The sequence below is a fragment of the Miniopterus schreibersii genome (genome assembly GCF_964146895.1).
Source record: "Miniopterus schreibersii genome assembly, chromosome: 10".
Lineage (NCBI taxonomy): Eukaryota > Metazoa > Chordata > Mammalia > Chiroptera > Miniopteridae > Miniopterus > Miniopterus schreibersii.
This window is the reverse complement of record NC_138110.1, coordinates 59,999,490-60,017,042: the sequence shown is the minus strand read 5'-3', so window position 1 is coordinate 60,017,042 and position 17,553 is coordinate 59,999,490. Positions and strand designations below refer to the sequence as shown.

Sequence of the window (17,553 nt, the reverse complement as noted above, 5' to 3'; positions counted from 1 at the left end):
CTGGAGGCAGAAGCCTCAAGTTCCTGTCCTACCCCTTTTCACACACTCATTCTGTTACTCTGCACAAGTCCTTCCCCCTCATCCAGGTTTCAGTTTCCTCATCTGTAAACTTAGAGCACTAAATGATGTCGAAATAACCATTCCATGCAATTCCACAGAGAGATGAAGTGGGTAAGTGGACAGGGTTCCGAAGGAGGCAGAAACTACAAGAGCAAAATCCTAGAAGCAGGAAGGCTGGTGGTGGTTTAGAGTGTGATCATGTGCTGTGTGTGTGTGTGTGTGTGTGTGTGTGTGTGTGTGTGTGTGTGTGTGTGACAGGCTAAACAGAGTGGGTGAGGGCAGCTTCAATCACGCCTCTTGTCAGTCCTCACTGAATGCTTACTGTGTACCAGGTACCATGAGAGGATGCCTGGCCAGCAGTGTGAATTGCATCTGGAGGTGGTAGGGAGACAAGGAAAAGCTGTGAGCAGAAAAGGGCAGTGCTCTGAGCTTCAGGGAATCCATTTCTCCTAGAAGAGTGGCTGGGAACCCTGCGGTCAACTCTCTCCTCCCCAGCCTCAAAGCTGGAGGGAATGCAACCATTTCCCTTCAAAAATTCTAAATGTTGCCCATCTGGCATCGCTCAGTGGTTGAGCATAGGCCCATGCACCAGGAGGTCGCCAGTTTCATTCCTGATTCCGTGTCAGGGCATATAGGTTGGGGGCTCGATTCCAGAGCAGGGTGCCTCCCTGATCCCCAATTGATGTTGATGTTTTTCTCTCATTGATGTTTCTATCTCTGTCTCCCTCTCCCTCCCTCTCTTTCTCTAACATTAATAGTATATATTTTTAAATACGCAAAAGCTCTGTATGTGACAATAGGCTCCCTAAGATACACTATTCGGCAAAAATAGGTATGAATGGTGTGATCTTATTTGTATAAGTGTAGATAAACTTTTAAAAAGTTCTAAATGTGGGAATTTATGCAGGGCACTCACACCTGAGCAGCTCACTTGGGTACTTGTCCACACCCACAAGCATAACTGTGAGCACCAAAGTCACCACCCCACCTCACACCATGAGCAGATGGACTAAAACTAAGCCAGGCATTTGGCTTCCTGCCACCTGTCTCCTCTTCCTGAAATGAATCCTGTCCTGACCATCACCTCATCACCATCAGGGGCACTAAGCACAGTTCACACAAACAAACCCAGAAACCCAGATGCTTGGAGGTTGGGAATGGAGTACTGTTTAGAAAGCTTGGAGCCAGCCATTTTACAGATGGGAAATTGAGGCTCAAAGAAAGTGACTTGCCCAGAGCCAGGCAGTAAGCCCAGGATTGATAGAACCATGATGGAAATCTGGATTTACTGACAATCAGACCACAGTTTTTCATGGTGTGTACACACACACACACACACACACACACACACACACACACGAGTTACCCTCAATTCAGATATCTCTGGGTTGAACAACAAAGCTTTCTGAGTACAAGAAGTTCAGGGGATATGTCCCCTTGTTAACATACAGGCTTATCTGTTGAGGGAATTGGGGAGTACGTCTACTTTAGGTAGCTTTACCAATTCAGTTTCTTCCCTAGAACTGTCTCAGTTTCTTCATCAGTAAAATAGGAAGAATAATATAACCTATATTAGGGGATTGTTGTGAAGATTAAATGAGTTATCAACACAAGTAGGGGCTTAGAATAGTACCTGGCCCATAGAAATCCCAATTGTATCATCAATATTACTTGTTTAACTGTAAACCTAATTGTGGGTGGTGGGGGGAGGGGCGGAGACGACTCTGCTTCTACAGTGACGGAGCCTTGCTGGTGGGAACTCAGATTCCAAGCTACCCACTGGGCTTTGTCTCAGCCTTGCCCTCTAGATGGGGAAGTGGGGGGGGGCACTGGTGAGCCAGTTCTTCAGCAGGCTTATACCTTTTTGAGTACACGCAAGGTCCTGTGAAGGACACACCCAGGCTGACACATTTCTTTCCTTTGAAGTGGGGGGCCCCAAGCCATTGGGGAGCCCTCAGGGTTTGGTGAGGGCAAACCCTAGGCCCTAAGAGGATTGAAAGGGTGTCCTCTTGACCTCTAATCCTGGGGCCCATAAAATTGGGCAAGCACTTACATCTTGGCAGGGATTGGGTGGGCATGTGTTGACCCTGTGGATGTGAGCTCATGTGCATGTGTGCATGTTTGTATATGGATGCATTCATGTGTATGCATAGATGTGCATATCTATCCATGTATGTACACAGGAGTGGCACGTTACATCTGATTGGAAATGAGACTCCAGGATACTTCCTGGGGCCAGTGTCAGCAGATGGCTCTGCTGCTTTATAATTCTAACCAAGTACTCTGATCTCTCTATATCTTAGTGTGCCTCAGTTTCTCTACCTATAAAATAAGGAGTTTGGATGAATTAAGGTCTGAGGTTTTCTCCAGCCTTGATGATATATCTCTGCAGTGGAGGGGGATGTGTCCCTGGAGTTTCAGGATGCGATTCCACTGGGCCCCAGGCCCCTACTTCCATGGATATCTCTGACTCTACAAAGAAATTGAAGGCTGGAATCTGCCGTAGTAGCCTGTACATGGGGTTCAGCTAAGGTTGGGAGCAGAATCCAGGTCATTTAGGGTATCAGTATATATGCCAGGAACTCCCTTCCCTGGGCTTGGACAGTTAAAACCCTGTCCCCAATAGCATGCTTCCTGTACCAGGGTAGAGGGGCCAGGTGTAGACTTCTGTGCCAGCCACCCTTCTTGAGCTGTAATTACTGAGCCTTTGATTAGTGTCTACTCTGCCAGGCCCGGCACAGGCCTGGTGAGGGGAAAATATGGACAGAGATTCTGCCCTTGAGATGCCAACCATCCACTTAGGAAGACACATATACATAAACACACACAATTAGTCATCACCACTTACTGTTTAGTGAACAAATAAGTGTCCATCAAGGTGACTCTGGACACATGGGTGGGGACAGGGAAGGCTACCCAGAGGAAGAAGGGGTGAGTAGAATCTTGCAGACAGGAAAGATCTGAATTCAGAAAGGCCCGAAGAGGGTATTCCAGACAGGGGAGGAGCTTGAGCAAGTATGGTTGTAGAGTGTTGAAGAGAAAATGAGTTTGACCTTAGCACAAGGTGCAGATAGGAGAAGAAGGGGTGGGGGGGATACAGCTGGAGAAAACTGGGGCTGGATCATGAAAGGCCATGAATGCTGTGTTAAGGAGTGTGGTATTTTGAGAGCCACAGGAGGTTTTAGAAGAGACAAGTAGTGTGACAGGAAAGGCATGCTAGGGATTATTTAGTTTAAGTCAGCAAGGAGGTCAAGAGAGGGTATGAAGCTAACAGGAAGTAGATGTGATAGGCAGAGGCTCAGGGTTGCGCAGAATGAGGACACTTTGGGAACACCACTCCAGGGGCCAAGACACTGCTCTCTCCTCCCTCTGAAAACCTCTGGGTATTATTTCCTGGCTCCTTCTCCTAGTTGCTAGGGCTGAGGAGTCCCTCTGGGGTTTCAACTAGGCAGGGACAGGATTTTCTCACCAGAGCATGAAGCTCTGGCTTAGCTCCCCACCTCCCTCCCCGTTGGGCCAGATGGGCAGCTCTCAGACCCACCTCCACCAGCCCTGCTTTACTGAGAGAGGGCCCAGAACCTCTGGCCCTGGAGGTTCTGAGGGTGCATATTTGTGGTCTCCCCAGGCATTTCCTAGGCCACTGGGAGACCTGGGGGCCTAGAGCATGGGACTGGCAGTCCTGAGGGAGGAAAGTTTGAAAGACTCTCTAGAAGGAAACTTGGACATGTTAAGCTTACAGATAAGAAAATTGAGGCCCTTAACATGACTCGTTTAAGGACCACACAGCAAGTTTGGGGCAGTCAGGACTGGGCCCTGTCTCCTGAAAGAGGCTGAAGCACTCCCAGGGTTGTCGTAAAGATCAAAACGCACATACAGTGCTATAGCACAGTGCCTGGCGCTCAGCGCGCGTTCATTGTCAGCTGTCTGGCAGTGGCGACGGTAGGTACTCAATGAATGTCGAACGCATTATTGAACACGCATCCGCATACTAACAGCAAGACTTGCGAGCCTCGCTTTCTTTCCCTGCGCGCAAGTCAGGACTAATAATAGTCGGTCCTCGTCCTGTCACTTTTCTGTCCAGCCCCCAGTTGCAACAGATGCAAGGAGGTGTGTAAACGTCCAGCACCGGAGGTCTCTAGGTCAGTGTTCATTCGGCCCAGAGCAATCCTCTCCAAGTCCCGCTCCGCGAGGCTTCCCATGGCTAACCAGCCCCTCTGCACTCCGGAGCGGGGAACCGGGCAACCCCCCTTCTCACTCCTGCCCAGCTGAGCACAAGTGGGGTCGGAAAGCGGAGAACGTGTAGGGGTGCGGAGGTGACACAGGAAAGGGGGGGTGAGCAACGAGACAAGCGGCTGGGGGTGCAGGCGCACGGACTTGGTGCCGGGGTGGGAGTACGGATTGGGGAACTTGGACCCGGGGTGCAGGTGAAAGGGTCTGGGGGGCAGAGGGCAGGGCGAGGGCGCTGGGATATGAGGAGGGCGCGCAGGAAGATGGGGTCCCGTAGGAAGGAGTCGCACCCTTCTCACTGAGAGGTCTCTGGGTTCCCCTGGGGCAGGGGATCCGGCTCCCAGCAGCCGCCGGCCCGGGCGGCGCCCGCGGCTCGGCGTTGGGCTCCTGGGCGGGAGCCACCGGCCGGCGACCCGCGGAGGAGGCGGGAGGGGGACCCGCAGCCTGGGATTGGTCACCGCCCCGCCCGCCCGTGACGCGCGCGGGCGGGCCCCTTTGTGACGTCACGATCAGCTGTTTGAACGCTCCAATTTGTGCTGCGAGCCCGGCGGCGGCGGCTGCACAACACGCCCGAAGCCCCGCGCGCGCGGGCGAGCGCGGCAGCCACGAGCGCCCCCCGCGTAGCCCCGCCGCCTCCCCGGCCAGCCCCGCGATGCCGTCGGGCCTGTGATCAGCCGTCGGCCCCCGGCCGTTCCGCCGAACAAACTACCTCAGCGCCACCCGGCCCGCCGCACCGCCTGGGTACCCGGTGAGTCCCGACCAGCTCTGGCCTGGGGGCTCCCCGAACCCCAGCTCCTGGTCTTTGTCCGTCTCCGCCGGCGGCCGCCGGGGCGCATTCCCGTCTCCGGATTGGCTGTCGCGGGCCGGGCCGACCGTGACGTCTCTCTATTTGCATTTGACATTGAGACGTCACCAAGGCCGGCACCGCCCTCCCCCGCCCCCCCTCCCCCCCCGCTCGGGTCCCGCGTCCTCCTGTGACCCGGTGGGCGCTGGGCTGCGACTGGGCCCCTGCGTGAGGGCCGCTGGAAAGCAGCGGGTATCGGAGGGGCCTTGGCAGTTCCCTGGGTTAATCCAGGGACTGAGGTCAGGCCTCTGATCCCCTGGTTTCTCCTTGCGACTGGAGAGGGGTTCGGATAGTGCTGCTGGGTCTAGGTTGGAGGGGGAGCCAGGAATTGAAGGGAGGCCTGAAGCTGCAGCTCCAGGTCATTGGGGCAGCGCCAGGTGGTGGTGGAGTCCCCTCCCTGCACCCCTGGGTTTAACATAATAGCATCCTCCTAATCTCTGACAGGCATTCTGTGCTTTGTCTTACTTCACTCCCAGCCCCAAAACTAGGGGTCTTAGATCCTATTTCACGGAAGGGGAAACTGAGGCCCAGAGAGGGTAAGTGGCTCACTGTGGTTATGCAGCTGATTAGAGTTATGCCCACTGAGTGAGCCACAGATGCATTAGCCACCGGCACAGGCCTAGTAGGAACTCAGCACAAGTAACCAGTTACACAGCCTCCTGTCACTGGCAACATTACCTTGGGCCTAGTACCGTCCAAAACTGATAGGGCTCCTCACTCCTGAATCTTTTTCCAGGGGTTCTTTGGAGATTGGGTCCCCGTTTTGTGGCTCTGACCCTCACTTTGTACCTTGGAGTCCCAGAGCTCCCCGAAATAGCTGTCTCCCAGCTGTTTTGACCGCAGAGAAGTGAGTCATTGGCCGCATCAGGGTGTCTCTAGGGCTGATGTTGAGGTGGGGTGGGGGGTGTGAATTTGGCCCTTCATCACCTCCCCAACCCCCAGAGTTGTCAGATAGGACATGACCTGGCCTAGTGCTGGTGATTATAAGACTTGTGCTGCCCCTCTCTGCTCACCGAGAGGGGCATAAGAAAGGGTAGAAGACAGCTTCTGACTTCCTAAGTGTGTGGGCCTAGGGGCTGAATGGGCTTTGCTCAAGGATGGGCTGGGGTAGAGGTGGCTTGGGGCTCAAGTGCTATTCTGGGCACAGCTGCTGCAGTTATTAAAGGGAATGGTTCTCCCTGGAGCAGGGCTGGGAATGTGAGAACCAGGAAGCTGGCAGGGCTGGGAAAGAAAATCCGGGAGACTCCCCAGTGGTCATGAGAAGGGCGGGCACTGGCTGGCTGCTGCTGCTACTCTTGGCTCTGTCACTGACTTGCTGTGTGACCTCGGGCAGGCAGGTTTCCCCCCACCCCAGCCTTCTTACCTCAATCTGTCTGTAATTTGAGGAGGCCCAGAGCAGGCTCTGGTACACAGTGGGTGCTCTGGTAAGTGCAGGATGAATTTTGGTGTCAGGAAGCCCAGACCTTTTTTGTAGCTGGGCAGAGGGGGTCTGAGGGTAGCAGTGACTGGATCAAGGTCTGACTCATGTCTGACCTCCCTTCCTCTCCTGCATAATGAGTACACTGGGGGACTATTTGCACTGAGGTTTCTCTATGTATACTCTGGACTGGATGCTCAGTGACCTGGGGCTAGTCCTGCCCTGAGAGACTGATGTCCTCTGATCCTCAGGCTGTGAAATGGACTGGGTGAATATCATAGTCCCTGAAACAGCTCTTAACTTCTTCACCTCAATGAAGTAGCAGGTCCTTGGAAAGGGGGAGCTCTTCATCAAGGCCCCAATCGTCCCTTCCTTCAGGAAGGGCCAAACTTTCTGGATTTTTTGTAACTGAGTCACTACCTCCTCCCTGTGGCTACAGATGGGTTGGGATATGTGGCTTGTGCTGGGCAGGTACTAGTTGGGATGGCCCAACCTTTCATAATCCCCCCAGATCTTCCACCAGGGAAGCCAGCACCCAGGGAGCACTTCCTTCTGGAGCCCACTGTGGGTGTGCAAATGTGGAAATACTCTCAGGATATGGAGTTTAGGGAATTCTGTGGCAGGTGTGAAAACATTCCCAGGGAATGAGAGAAGTAGCCACTGCACATAAATATCCCAGGTGGGTTTAACAGTAAGAGTAGAATGCCTTCAGGGAATGGAAGTACGGATATGCTCCCAGGGAGTTCTATACGCAGTGTGACACGGAAGGTGACAAGTGGCCGGGTAGCAAAATTATTGATCATCTTCAGGGGACAGATGTGGAGGGTCAAGCTTTAGGGACACCCAGACCCCCTCCCCCCAGGCCAGGTATAGACCTGAGGTAGGCGGAGGTGGGGAGAGGAGCAGGTCTAGAACCACCTCCTTGGTGCCTGTGTTCCTGACGCAGGTCTCCTTCCTCATCTTCACCCAGGGACGGGCGGACTGAGGCCTTCGATCCTGGTCTAACCCTCAGCGCTGATCCTTAAGGGCTCCTGGGGCATCCTAGTTCCCTCCCTTCCCCAACACCTCCCCCTGACTAGTTGTCTCCCTGGGGCCAGACAACCTGTTCCTCTTCCTAGCCAGGGATGCTGGCCTTGAACGGGAGCTTGGGAGTAAGGGGCAAGAAGGGGGGGAGGGCCAGTGGGAACAGGATCTTCCGAGTTCATTTCACAGACGGAATTGAGGTCTGTGCAGTCACATGGAACCAGTTCTGTGAGATTTTTGCTAGCCAGCACTTTTCAAGCCATGCAGGCTCGAATAGTGGTGGTTAATCTCTGGGCTCAAGCAGTGCTGTTTGGGAAATCATGATGAACACCAAGGTCCTTCTTCCCAGAAAAATACGCATGGACCACGGCCCTTGCCCACCAAGTTAAAAATGCCTAATTCAGACAGACACCCAGCAAAGGCAATGGAATATAGTGATTATGGATGCTGCCTCTGGCATCTGACTGCATGGCTTCAAATCCTACCTCTGTGTGTTATGAGCTGTGAAACGTTGGGCAAGTTACTTTACTTCTCTGAGTCTCAATTTCTTCACCTGTAAAAGAGGGATAATAATCATACCCCACTTCCTAGAGTGGTTGTGAGGATTACATGAGGTAATATAAAGTGCTTAGTGCAGGGCCTGGCACATGAGTGTTAGCAATATTATGACGATGATAAATAATCACAACACTGGGCGATTTCCTCCTTGCTTGGAGAACTCCTGTTTACCCTTCAAGCTCCAGCTTGGATGCCCAGTCCTCTGGAGACCCTCCTTGACAGAGTCCGTCATGCATGCCACTCTTCCCATGTCCCCAGAGCATGCAGGAATATTAATGAGAACTAGGCTTACCCTGCCCAGGTACTGTGCTAAGCTCTTTGTGTTTGGCTCCTGTCATTCTTATTAGAGCCCAGAGGAGGGGACTGTTTTCATTTCCATTTGACAGATGAGGAAACTAAAGCCCAGATAAGTTAAATCACTTCCTAAGGTCACACAGCAAACAGAAGCCTGAGCGGGCTGACCTACCGGGAAGCACCCCCACGTCTTCCCCGCCCCTCCCTGCTGTCCTCTGACCTGGTCGGGGGCTGGCGTGGCACCCAGCCGGGAGTGGGGTGCGCCTCGGTCCGGCGGTTCTGACCCTCTCCCGCCCTCAGGTCTCCGCGCTGCTGAGCCGCTTCGCCCTGCCGCCATGTTCCGGCGCCTCGCCAGCCTCCTCTTCAGCGCGCCCCCGCCCCCGCCGCCCGGGGGCCCCGACTGCGCCCGCGCGTTCGTGGCGGCGGAGGAAGAAGTGGACGGCTGGCTCTTCATCGACCTGCCGGGTGAGGCCTGGGTGGCGGCCAGGACCCTGCCTCAGGGCGGGCGGCGGGGGGAAAGGGCGCTGCCAGGGGGCTGGGGCGTTCCCGCAGGCTACTGGGCTGCGCGGGGCTCAGGCGCTGACGGCCGCGGCGGGGTAACTGGATCCCATCCCACGCAAGCCACGGCCGTTTCCCGGGCTCGCAGTGTTGGGGCCCACACCGCACGTACCCTAGCGAGGCTCCTGGCCAGTGGGTGCCCCGCGGGCGCGACGCGCAGAGCTGCGGGTCTAACGATGCACTTTCTCTCCCCGCCCCCCTGTGTCCTGTGTGTGTGTGTGTGTGCGCGCGCTTGTGTGTCCCCCCTCCCGCCCCGCCTCGCCCCCTTCCCCGCACGGCCTCCCGCCCCGCACCATAGACAGCTCCGCGGCTCCGCGCAGTCCGGCCCCCGCGCCCGCCCCCGCCCCCGCGGGCCGCCCTCCGCCCGCGCCCTCCCTGCTGGACGAGAGCTGGTTTGTTACCCCTCCCGCCTGCTTCACTGCAGACGGGCCCGGCCTCGGGCCCGCGCGCCTGCAGAGCAGCCCGCTGGAGGACCTCCTCATCGAGCACCCCAGCATGTCCGTGTACGTCACCGGCAGCACCATAGTGCTGGAGCCTGGACCCCCTTCCCCGCACCCCGACGCGGATCCGCCAGGCGGCGACCTGAGCGAAGGGTGAGCGGCCGGCGGAGCGCGGGGTCCTGGGGGGAAGGCATCCCTCCGGGCCGGGGGCGGGCGGGAGGCTCCGGGAGGGAGCCCGGGCACCCCACCCCTACCCCGGGCACTCGGGGGGCGCGGCCTTTAGAGGAGAGTCTGCGAGGCCAAGGGTCAGGCCTAGGCGCCCCGGACTAAGGGGGTCCGCCTGGGGGCCCAGGGGCGGGGCCTGAGCTAGGGAGAGGCGGGGCTGAGTCTACACCGACTGAGGGGTCGAAGGGGCGCGGACGGAACATCTGGGGGTGCAGCTCCCAGTGGCGCGTAAGGAAGGCAGGGGCCGGATTAGAGGTGGGGTCGAGTCCTCCCCGGATCCGGTTTTTACCTGTCCCGGGCTAGAACCGAGGAGCTATCTCCAGGTTGGCCTGGAGGCAGGGCTGGCACCTTAGAGACGGGCGTTGGGCGCCCCCCTCTGAACGGAGACAGCGCTGCGCCGGGACGCGGGAGCCTGGACCCGGCGGGAAGTGCTCGTGCCCGCCTCCGCTCCGCGCCGGCCTGGAGCTGACCATGCCCCGCTCTGTTCCCGCAGGGAGCTGGCGCCCGTCCTGCGAGAGCCGCGGGCCCCGCGCCACGCAGCCGCCCCTCCGCCGGCGCGCGCTGCTCTGCTGGAGAAGGCGGGCCAGGCGCGGCGGCTGCAGAGGGCCCGGCCGCGGGCGGAGCGCCAGGCGCTGAGCGCCAAGGTGATTCAACGGCAGAACCGCGCCCGCGAGAGCCGTCCGCGCCGGTCTCGGCACCAGGGCAGCTTCATCTACCAGCCGTGCCAGCGCCAGTTCAACTACTGAGCGTCCGCCCGCCCAACCGCTTGCAAACCCCTTGCCGACCCCGACCCCTGTCGGGCCCCTCCGCCGCAGCCAGCGCGTTGCTCCAGGGGCGCCCGCAGCCCGCCTCGGGCTGGATACCACAGCCTCCCTCCTTAAGTGTGTGAGGTGGGGTGATAGCCCCCTTCTCAATCCCCTCGACTTTCCCATTTCTGATCCTCTAATCCGCCTCTGGCCCTCCTCTCGCCCTTTACCCTCTGTCTTCTGGCCCCCAAGCCCAACATCTTTCCAGCCCTTCATCTCCCATGCCGACACTCCGCCCCTCCTTTGCTGGTCTCCGTCCCCATCTCTGCCCTGACATCATCCTTGCCCCCCCGTCCTCTACCCCTGGCGTACCGCTATTTCTCAGTCTCCTCTTCCAGTCCCAGATCTAGCTCTTTCCTCGCCTTCAACCCCCACTTTACAGCCTCACCCTATCTCATGTTTGGCACTACACTCACTCCTGCTCCCTTATTATTCATTCCCAGTAGTTCCCCCCAAATGGATGGGGTGGGGAGGGGTTGAGACGACAGGTTTCTGCGTTTAGTCTCACCCCTCCCTCTTCCCTGGGGGCTGAGCTCCTTGTAGTTGCTTAGGCCTGGAAAGGTAAAGTAAGTGGAAGAGGACTGTGAGATGTGAATTCGAAGGAGAAAGGTGGAGGGAACTGAGGGAGAGAGGCAGCCTTCTGGAAGTGCAGACAGGAGGAGGGGGTGAGCAGCTGTAGGAAGCAGGGCTGTATGGGAGCTAGTACTGTGTGCTTGCTCAGAGATCCGCCAAACCCTGCCCTCAGGCTGGAGCCTGGAGTCTGCCCCCATTTCCCTTTCCTATAATCCCACCTCCCAAATCTCTTCCTGAAGTCTACCCCTCTGCAGGCCCCCGAGTCTGAAAGGCTTAGTTAATACCTTGCCACCCTACCCCCAACATGTCACCCCAGGAGTAGAGGCTGGGCAAGGCCCTGCCATCCTGGCCATCTGTTCACATGTCCAAGGTGCTAAGAACTAGCTTAGGAGAGATGCAGGCCAGAGGGCTTCTAGGCAGGGAAACTGCACACCGCAGTGTAAGAATGAAGAGTGATGCTGAGGAGGACAAGCTGTGGGGTGAAGCCATCCCAACACTGACAGCTCAGCTTTCATTTGCCTCTGGCTTTGTATTTCACACTCTGCCCAGGATGGCTAATAAACACTCCTGGGTAGGAGGCCAGGAGTTTCACTGTCCCAATCCTCAAATAGTCCCTCTCCAGGTTCAGGGCCATAAGGACCACTCTCCATTTTCTCCCTGAGTGCTCTCTCTTTCTAGGCTGCTGGGGAGAAATGGGTGCCCTATGGTTCCCCTCCCCTTCTCTTCCAGTAAGTACCTGGAGGAGGGAACCTGAATCCCTGGGTGAAAGAGGGAACAGGGGCAGCCAGCTTTCCTCTTCTCATGGTGGGACTGAATTTTGGGCTCAGACACCAGCAACAGCCTCTTGGGATGCCCCGAGTTGCTTCCCTTTTTCTCTAACTATCATTTACTAGTGCGTGCTCTTTCTTCCTTGAAACTTTTAAGATTTCCTGTTACAAACTAACATAGGTCTTCCCCCTCGCCCCAATTCCAGGTTTCCAGGCCTCACAGTCAAGTGGAGACTTGGAGATAACTCTGCATTCCCATGAGGGCAAAGGCAGCTGCCCTTCCTGACCCTGTAGCCCCAAGCCTCATATGAGATATGTGGGTAAGGGAGGGGGTATCCCCATGGATGCTGGGATGGGGACAGAGGAAGCCCTGTTGGGGTATCCTATCCAAGGGAGTAAGCCAAATCTACACTAAAAACGGATCAAAGTCCCCACGCCAGTCCACTAGGGCCCCAGTAGCAACCTTGCTCCTGTCCCCAAGGCTCTCCTTCAGTTACGACCTATCACTTTTTTCTTCCAGCTACCCTTTGGTCACTTCACAGCCAGCTTAGGGTCTTCAGCACTTCCAGAGCTGAAACTCCCTCCAACTCTTCTTGCCTACTCCTTTGCTGCCAGCTGGGGCCTAGGCTCAGTCCTGGGTAGTTCCCATGATCCTTCTGGTGGGGGAAGAGTGAGTAATAGGGCATTAGGTTCAAATTGCAAAAGGTCCCTCCCTCACCCACCCATATTTCTGGAGCTCCTGTAGTTCTAGAACCTTCCAATCTCATCACCTGGCTGATTGCAAGGCTCATAGGTTTTTGTACTTTCCTATAGATTCTATAGCATTTGAGTGTGGCAATATTTTAATTGTGTATAGATTTCTAAGAACCAACACTACTCAGTCTCCTGCTAGTCTGACTCCTGAAGCATCAGACCTCGTCATACTGTATTGACTGTGTATGTGCCTTTCACCTTGAGCATGCTTCAGGATTTTTTTTTAAACCACAGAACTTGAATATATGAGGGAACCAGAATTCACAAAGTCCTATGCAACCTTAGACAGGTGGGGGGTTAGAGAGTCTGTCTTGACTGATGTTTTCAGAGACCCTGGAGAAGTTTATTCCAGTTTGTATTAATTAATGTCAATACTACCAGCACTTTGCCAAAACTGAGTTTGTCAGAGGGACCTGTTTCTAGAGTGAGTCCCAATTACATCAAAGGGCGACTTACAGTAATTCCCTAATACGTCTAAGTGCTCTCTTCAAGCTGGGTCTCCAGCCTTTGCCAGTCTGGCCCCAGCAGGGTATCACGTGCGTATGAATGCAGTTTGCTGCTGTTTTGAAGTATGCCTGCTCCCCAGCTCCTGCCTGTACCCTGATCAATTTGCTCTGATCCCTAATATCTTAGGTGCAATAAGGACCCCACTAGAGCTCTTGGATGCCTCCTCATATCCATGTGGCTTTATGTGGGGGAACCGAATGCAGACACACTATACCCCCTTATATCTTTCCACTTATCCTGCCACCTAGTTCCAAATGGAACCAAGTTGAGTGCATCTGTCTTGGGTGTTTAGTGTTGAGACTGGCTGAAATGAGGAGACTCTGGTTGACCATGTTGTGACGTCAACAGACTCAAGGACACAACCACCTCAACACGGTCATGTGGCATGCCTGTGTACGTGTGTAACAGGATTGTTAGATTGTAATGTTACTCCTCTATGGGAGAGAAAAATATAAAGAAAAACAAATAAAAATCTATTTAAAGCACATTATGCTTTCTGCCTGAATAGAGGTAAAGTAGGAGAAGCACTTTGTAATCTCAAGCACAGTACTGGCAGAGGGTATCATTATTAGGCTGGCTTTGGTTCTCATGTGTGTCGTAAGAGAAGGAAGAGGGTAGATAAGCTTGCTGGGAACAGAGTCAGACAGCGTGGGGTCTGACTCACAAATAACTACTTTTAGAGGATCTTTATATTGTAAGACATAAATTAAGACAGTTGAAATAGCATGACAGAATCACCAACTCATCCTTTTGGTCTCAGGCACTGAGTTATGGCAACGGCAAGGAGCTATTGCAGGGGAAAGGATATGTCTAGCTGTAGGATACACAGCAGAAGGCTGAGACCCAAACCAAGACAAGGACTGCCCCAAGCATGTAAGTCCCCTGAAGGTAGGTAGAGGGTAGGATGGGAGCAGAAGCAGCTGGTTTGTAGACTATAAATTTTTTGATAAGAATTGAGTCAGGAAAGGGAAAAACCTGGGCGTGTTGATGATAAGTCACCCCTAAGCCTGATGATGAGTTACAGAGCAGGCAAAGGGTAGAATGTAGTGGACATCTCTGAAGTACATAACACATAATGACTGCTTGTATTTGGGGACTACCCCTCTCACCACAGAACTGGATGGCAGGTGGAAAACTCACCTAAACTGGGCTAGATTCTTGACGCTGTTACAAGAATCTTGCTGGTCAGGCTGGGCTTATGAATGGAGGAGGTATAGACACAATTGTTTTGGAGCAATCCATCATGTGCCTAGAGAAACCCTTGTATGAAGTGGAGAAAAAGGGCTACTGATGACTTCCTGTCCCTAGAAAACCCTGGGTGGCCTTTGAACCTCTCTAAATCGATTATTTGCAATCAAAAGAAATTTGACTAACATATAAAGTGTCCTGTACAGTGCTGCAAAGGGCTAGTTTCTTCAAAGCCAAGAATGAGTTGGTGAGCAAGAATGTGCATGTTCCTCAACTTGCCAGGTGCACTCAGGTGCAGTCAGGACAAGATGGGATTCTAATTCACAAAGGCTGTTCCTATTCATTTATGATTCAGAGAAAAGAGCTTGCTCATGCAATAATCCCCTATCAATAACATACGCTTATGTTCTAGGACAATGACATTTATTTAACACATTCAGTATTTCACATTGTACAAATCCTTAGATTCTTTTTATTCACTGGTCCATTTCTACAACAAATACATCCAAAACACTATGTAATAAAATTATTTACAACATATCCAAATGAGAAGATTCCTTTTGCCCCCACTACTGCTACTCACACAGTACTTCCACAGCACAATACATCATTAGATCTAAAAATGCTCACCCTGTACTCTAGGCTGCTTAGGAAATGTGAAAACTAATAACATAATCACATTAGCTCCTCTCAATACATGGCAACATTTTAGAAACCTTAAACTTCATCAACACCAAAAGGGTTCAACAACTCTGCTTTCCTCATTGCACTTTAAGAAACAGGTTGCAGGGACTAGGAAAAGGGCCACATTATTAAAATTACTAGCTGTACAGAAATGGATTTTAAAAAGTCACAGCTCAAAATTGCTTTTTGTAAAATTCACACACATTTACAAGTATCAAGTCGCTGTCCAGCTTGTTTACTTGGATTTTCTTCGCTTGGATTGCACCGCACTGGTTATATCTGTGGGGGGAAAGGAAGGACATGTTCAGCTGAGGCAACTCCTTATAGCAGTGCCTTTTAGGCAGTCCACAAGAATGCAGGCTGACCTGAGTGGAGCCCTATTGGCTCTGTATCAGTCTAAGGGCCTCAGAAGGGGCATTCAGTGTGAAGAGGGTCTCAGACTTCTGTGGGGGGAGGGAACACCCTGGGTACTAGGGCCTGGCAATTGGGGAAATGTGATACAGGTGGCAGGAGGTGAAGCACACGTACCTCGTTGGAAAAAGTGGCAGGATGGGGAGAGCTGCTTTAACTAGGCAATTAACCCCACAATCTCCATCACCAGTTCCCATCACCCAAAGAAATGATGGACAGACTGACAGTGCTTTTGATGAGAAATCAATGAATGATGCTACAAGCAAGTGAGTAAATTGTGCCAGAATGCAAATACCAGCCTCTGGATCCCTTTTGTAGCCAAGCCATTGTTTTGCAGGAAGGAACTCATTTTGCCATGCTATAGTCAAAGTTTCTAAATAACATTACCATGATCGTTGGTCAACAAGTGTCTACTGTGCTCTAGCCAGGAATATCATGACTGTGGATACATACAGGCATGTAAGCAATTCAGAGCAAGCCACAGCCTGCTCTGTGAGCCCAGGTGAGCCTGAGGACTTCAAGGAAGAGGTGCACAAGCTGAGTGGTTTACACATAGGGTAACAGTGACATAAAGGGGGATGAGTGTGTTTTATTTATGTTTTAATCTTCACCGGAGGATAGTTTTTCCATTGCTTTTCAAAGAGAGTGGAAAGGGGTGAGGGTGGGGGGAGAGACATACAGACACACACATCAATGTGAGAGAGACACATAGATTGGTTGCCTCCCGCGCTTGCCCAACTTGGGCTGGGGCTTGGGATGGAGCCTGCAACCGAGGTACGTGCCCTTGGCTGGAATCAAGGAAACAAACCCGGGACCCTTCAGTCTTCAGGGTCAACACTCTAACCACTGGGCAAGACTGGCAAGGGTGGGAATGAGTGTTTTAATTTCTTTCATTCCTTTTGTATTATCATACTGTCTTAAATCAATCCAATCATCTCATATTTAAACTATGTTTCTAAAAAGCTTTTCCACACAAATTTCTTACAGCAGAGTACAATGAACAGTTTGAAGCTCTCCAAATGTAAACATTTAAAATCTCACATTGATCTTAAAAATTCACCCTCATTCTTCATGCTGCTCAATAGTAGATATTTTGGTTTTAATATGAAAACAGTATTTAAAAATTACTTCCTATCAAGGAGAAAAAAAAATTTCCTAACACATGAATGTATAAAATGAATCAGATTTATCCATTTCTGAGAACTAGGCTGAATTTTCTAATGCTGCATGTTAGGTTCAGTGTTCTAAGCAATTTTTCTTCTCTCTTTTGTATCATAATATTTTGAGAACCCAGACTCGAAAGGTAGGTGCAAAAATAAAAAATTTTACTATTCTGTTGTTAGCTACAGTAATTGCTAAGAAGTGAAGCTTCAGTGACTTTCCAAGAGGTGATCTGTGCAATGTTTTTGCGCCTCTTTTGTTGGGAATTTCAATATGTCGCATATTGAAATTGACTATTTTTTTGCTGGGAGATCATGTTGCTTGTGCCATGGAGCAGAATCAGTCTCTGATTTCTCATGTCTTTTGCTAATCAGAGGACAGATAATCTGACAGGATGCTGATAATGGTGTTCATTTTAATTGCATGTAAATTAAGAGTCTCACACAACCAAAATTCCCCATAATCAATTCTTTTACACTCAACATTCAAGCTTCATTGCCACTATAGCAAATTCGTCATTTGCAGTAAAAATACAAAGTTTTGTCTTGACTGAATGTTCCTTAGAAAAATATCTATTAATTTGGCCATCTTGGAAGCTTCTCCTTTGTTGTGATATGAAGGATCAAGTGGTGTGTCTGAAAAACACATACGTGGCTGGGAAAAGAGGTGAAGAGTGTGTGTGTGTGTGGGCGGGGCGTGGATAAGCAACCTCAGGTTTTCCCTACTGCTTCCTTCCATCTGCTACTGCTCCAAAGCACCCAAAGATCTGGCAGGCTGCCTCTGCCTCTGAGGGTGAATCAATTGGGGGGGGGGGAGGTGAGTAAACAAGTGATCTGTGCTAGAAACTACAGAAAAATAATCTTTTAGATACCAGAGTGGAGGTTGGGAGTGGTGGTGTAAGGTGTACTTTCATATTTCCATGAGGGAAAAACCGTATCAACCTGATTCTGAAGTCTCTGATCACCGTCCCTGGATAAATCTAGCCAATCTGGGTCATAGAACAAACTCACTTTTAATGTCTTTATAAATCTATCTAAAAAGATGCGTTTTTTTGTTT

At 52.3% G+C, this 17,553-nt stretch overlaps 2 protein-coding genes across 13 annotated transcripts in view; one reads left to right on the top strand and one right to left on the bottom strand.

Annotated features, from left to right (window-relative positions):
* The first annotated feature begins 4,805 nt into the window (after window positions 1-4,805).
* Window positions 4,806-13,537, top strand: TP53INP2 (tumor protein p53 inducible nuclear protein 2). Of its 2 annotated transcripts, none has more exons than XM_081148920.1 (4): window positions 4,806-5,035; window positions 8,724-8,888; window positions 9,280-9,574; window positions 10,140-13,537. In XM_081148920.1, the coding sequence occupies exons 2-4, from the start codon at window positions 8,759-8,761 to the stop codon at window positions 10,390-10,392; spliced, it is 678 nt and encodes a 225-aa protein (XP_081005046.1). In that variant the 5' UTR covers window positions 4,806-5,035; window positions 8,724-8,758; the 3' UTR covers window positions 10,393-13,537. The 2 variants fall into 2 exon arrangements, with proteins under 2 accessions (XP_081005046.1, XP_081005047.1); XM_081148921.1 differs by having other exon boundaries at window positions 4,834-5,035; window positions 9,406-9,574.
* Window positions 13,538-14,643: 1,106 nt separating this feature from the next.
* The window catches only part of NCOA6 (nuclear receptor coactivator 6), a 96,740-nt gene continuing 93,830 nt past the window's right edge, over window positions 14,644-17,553 (bottom strand). For 8 of the 11 annotated variants that reach the window (XM_081148904.1, XM_081148908.1, XM_081148901.1 and 5 more), the window contains one exon: window positions 14,644-15,203. In XM_081148904.1, the coding sequence (XP_081005030.1) occupies window positions 15,160-15,203 (44 nt within the window). In that variant the 3' untranslated portion in view covers window positions 14,644-15,159. The remainder of the gene's footprint in view (window positions 15,204-17,553) is intronic. The other 3 variants (XM_081148905.1, XM_081148909.1, XM_081148910.1) reach the window with 1 other exon arrangement.

Excerpts from the sequence above, each read along its gene's own strand:
- TP53INP2 (XM_081148920.1), top strand. The coding sequence starts at position 8,759 with ATGTTCCGGCGCCTCGCCAGCCTCCTCTTCAGCGCGCCCCCGCCCCCG. Across the intron at positions 8,889-9,279 it reads GCTCTTCATCGACCTGCCGG|ACAGCTCCGCGGCTCCGCGC; the intron begins GTGAGGCCTGGG and ends CCCGCACCATAG. Across the intron at positions 9,575-10,139 it reads GGCGGCGACCTGAGCGAAGG|GGAGCTGGCGCCCGTCCTGC; the intron begins GTGAGCGGCCGG and ends CTGTTCCCGCAG.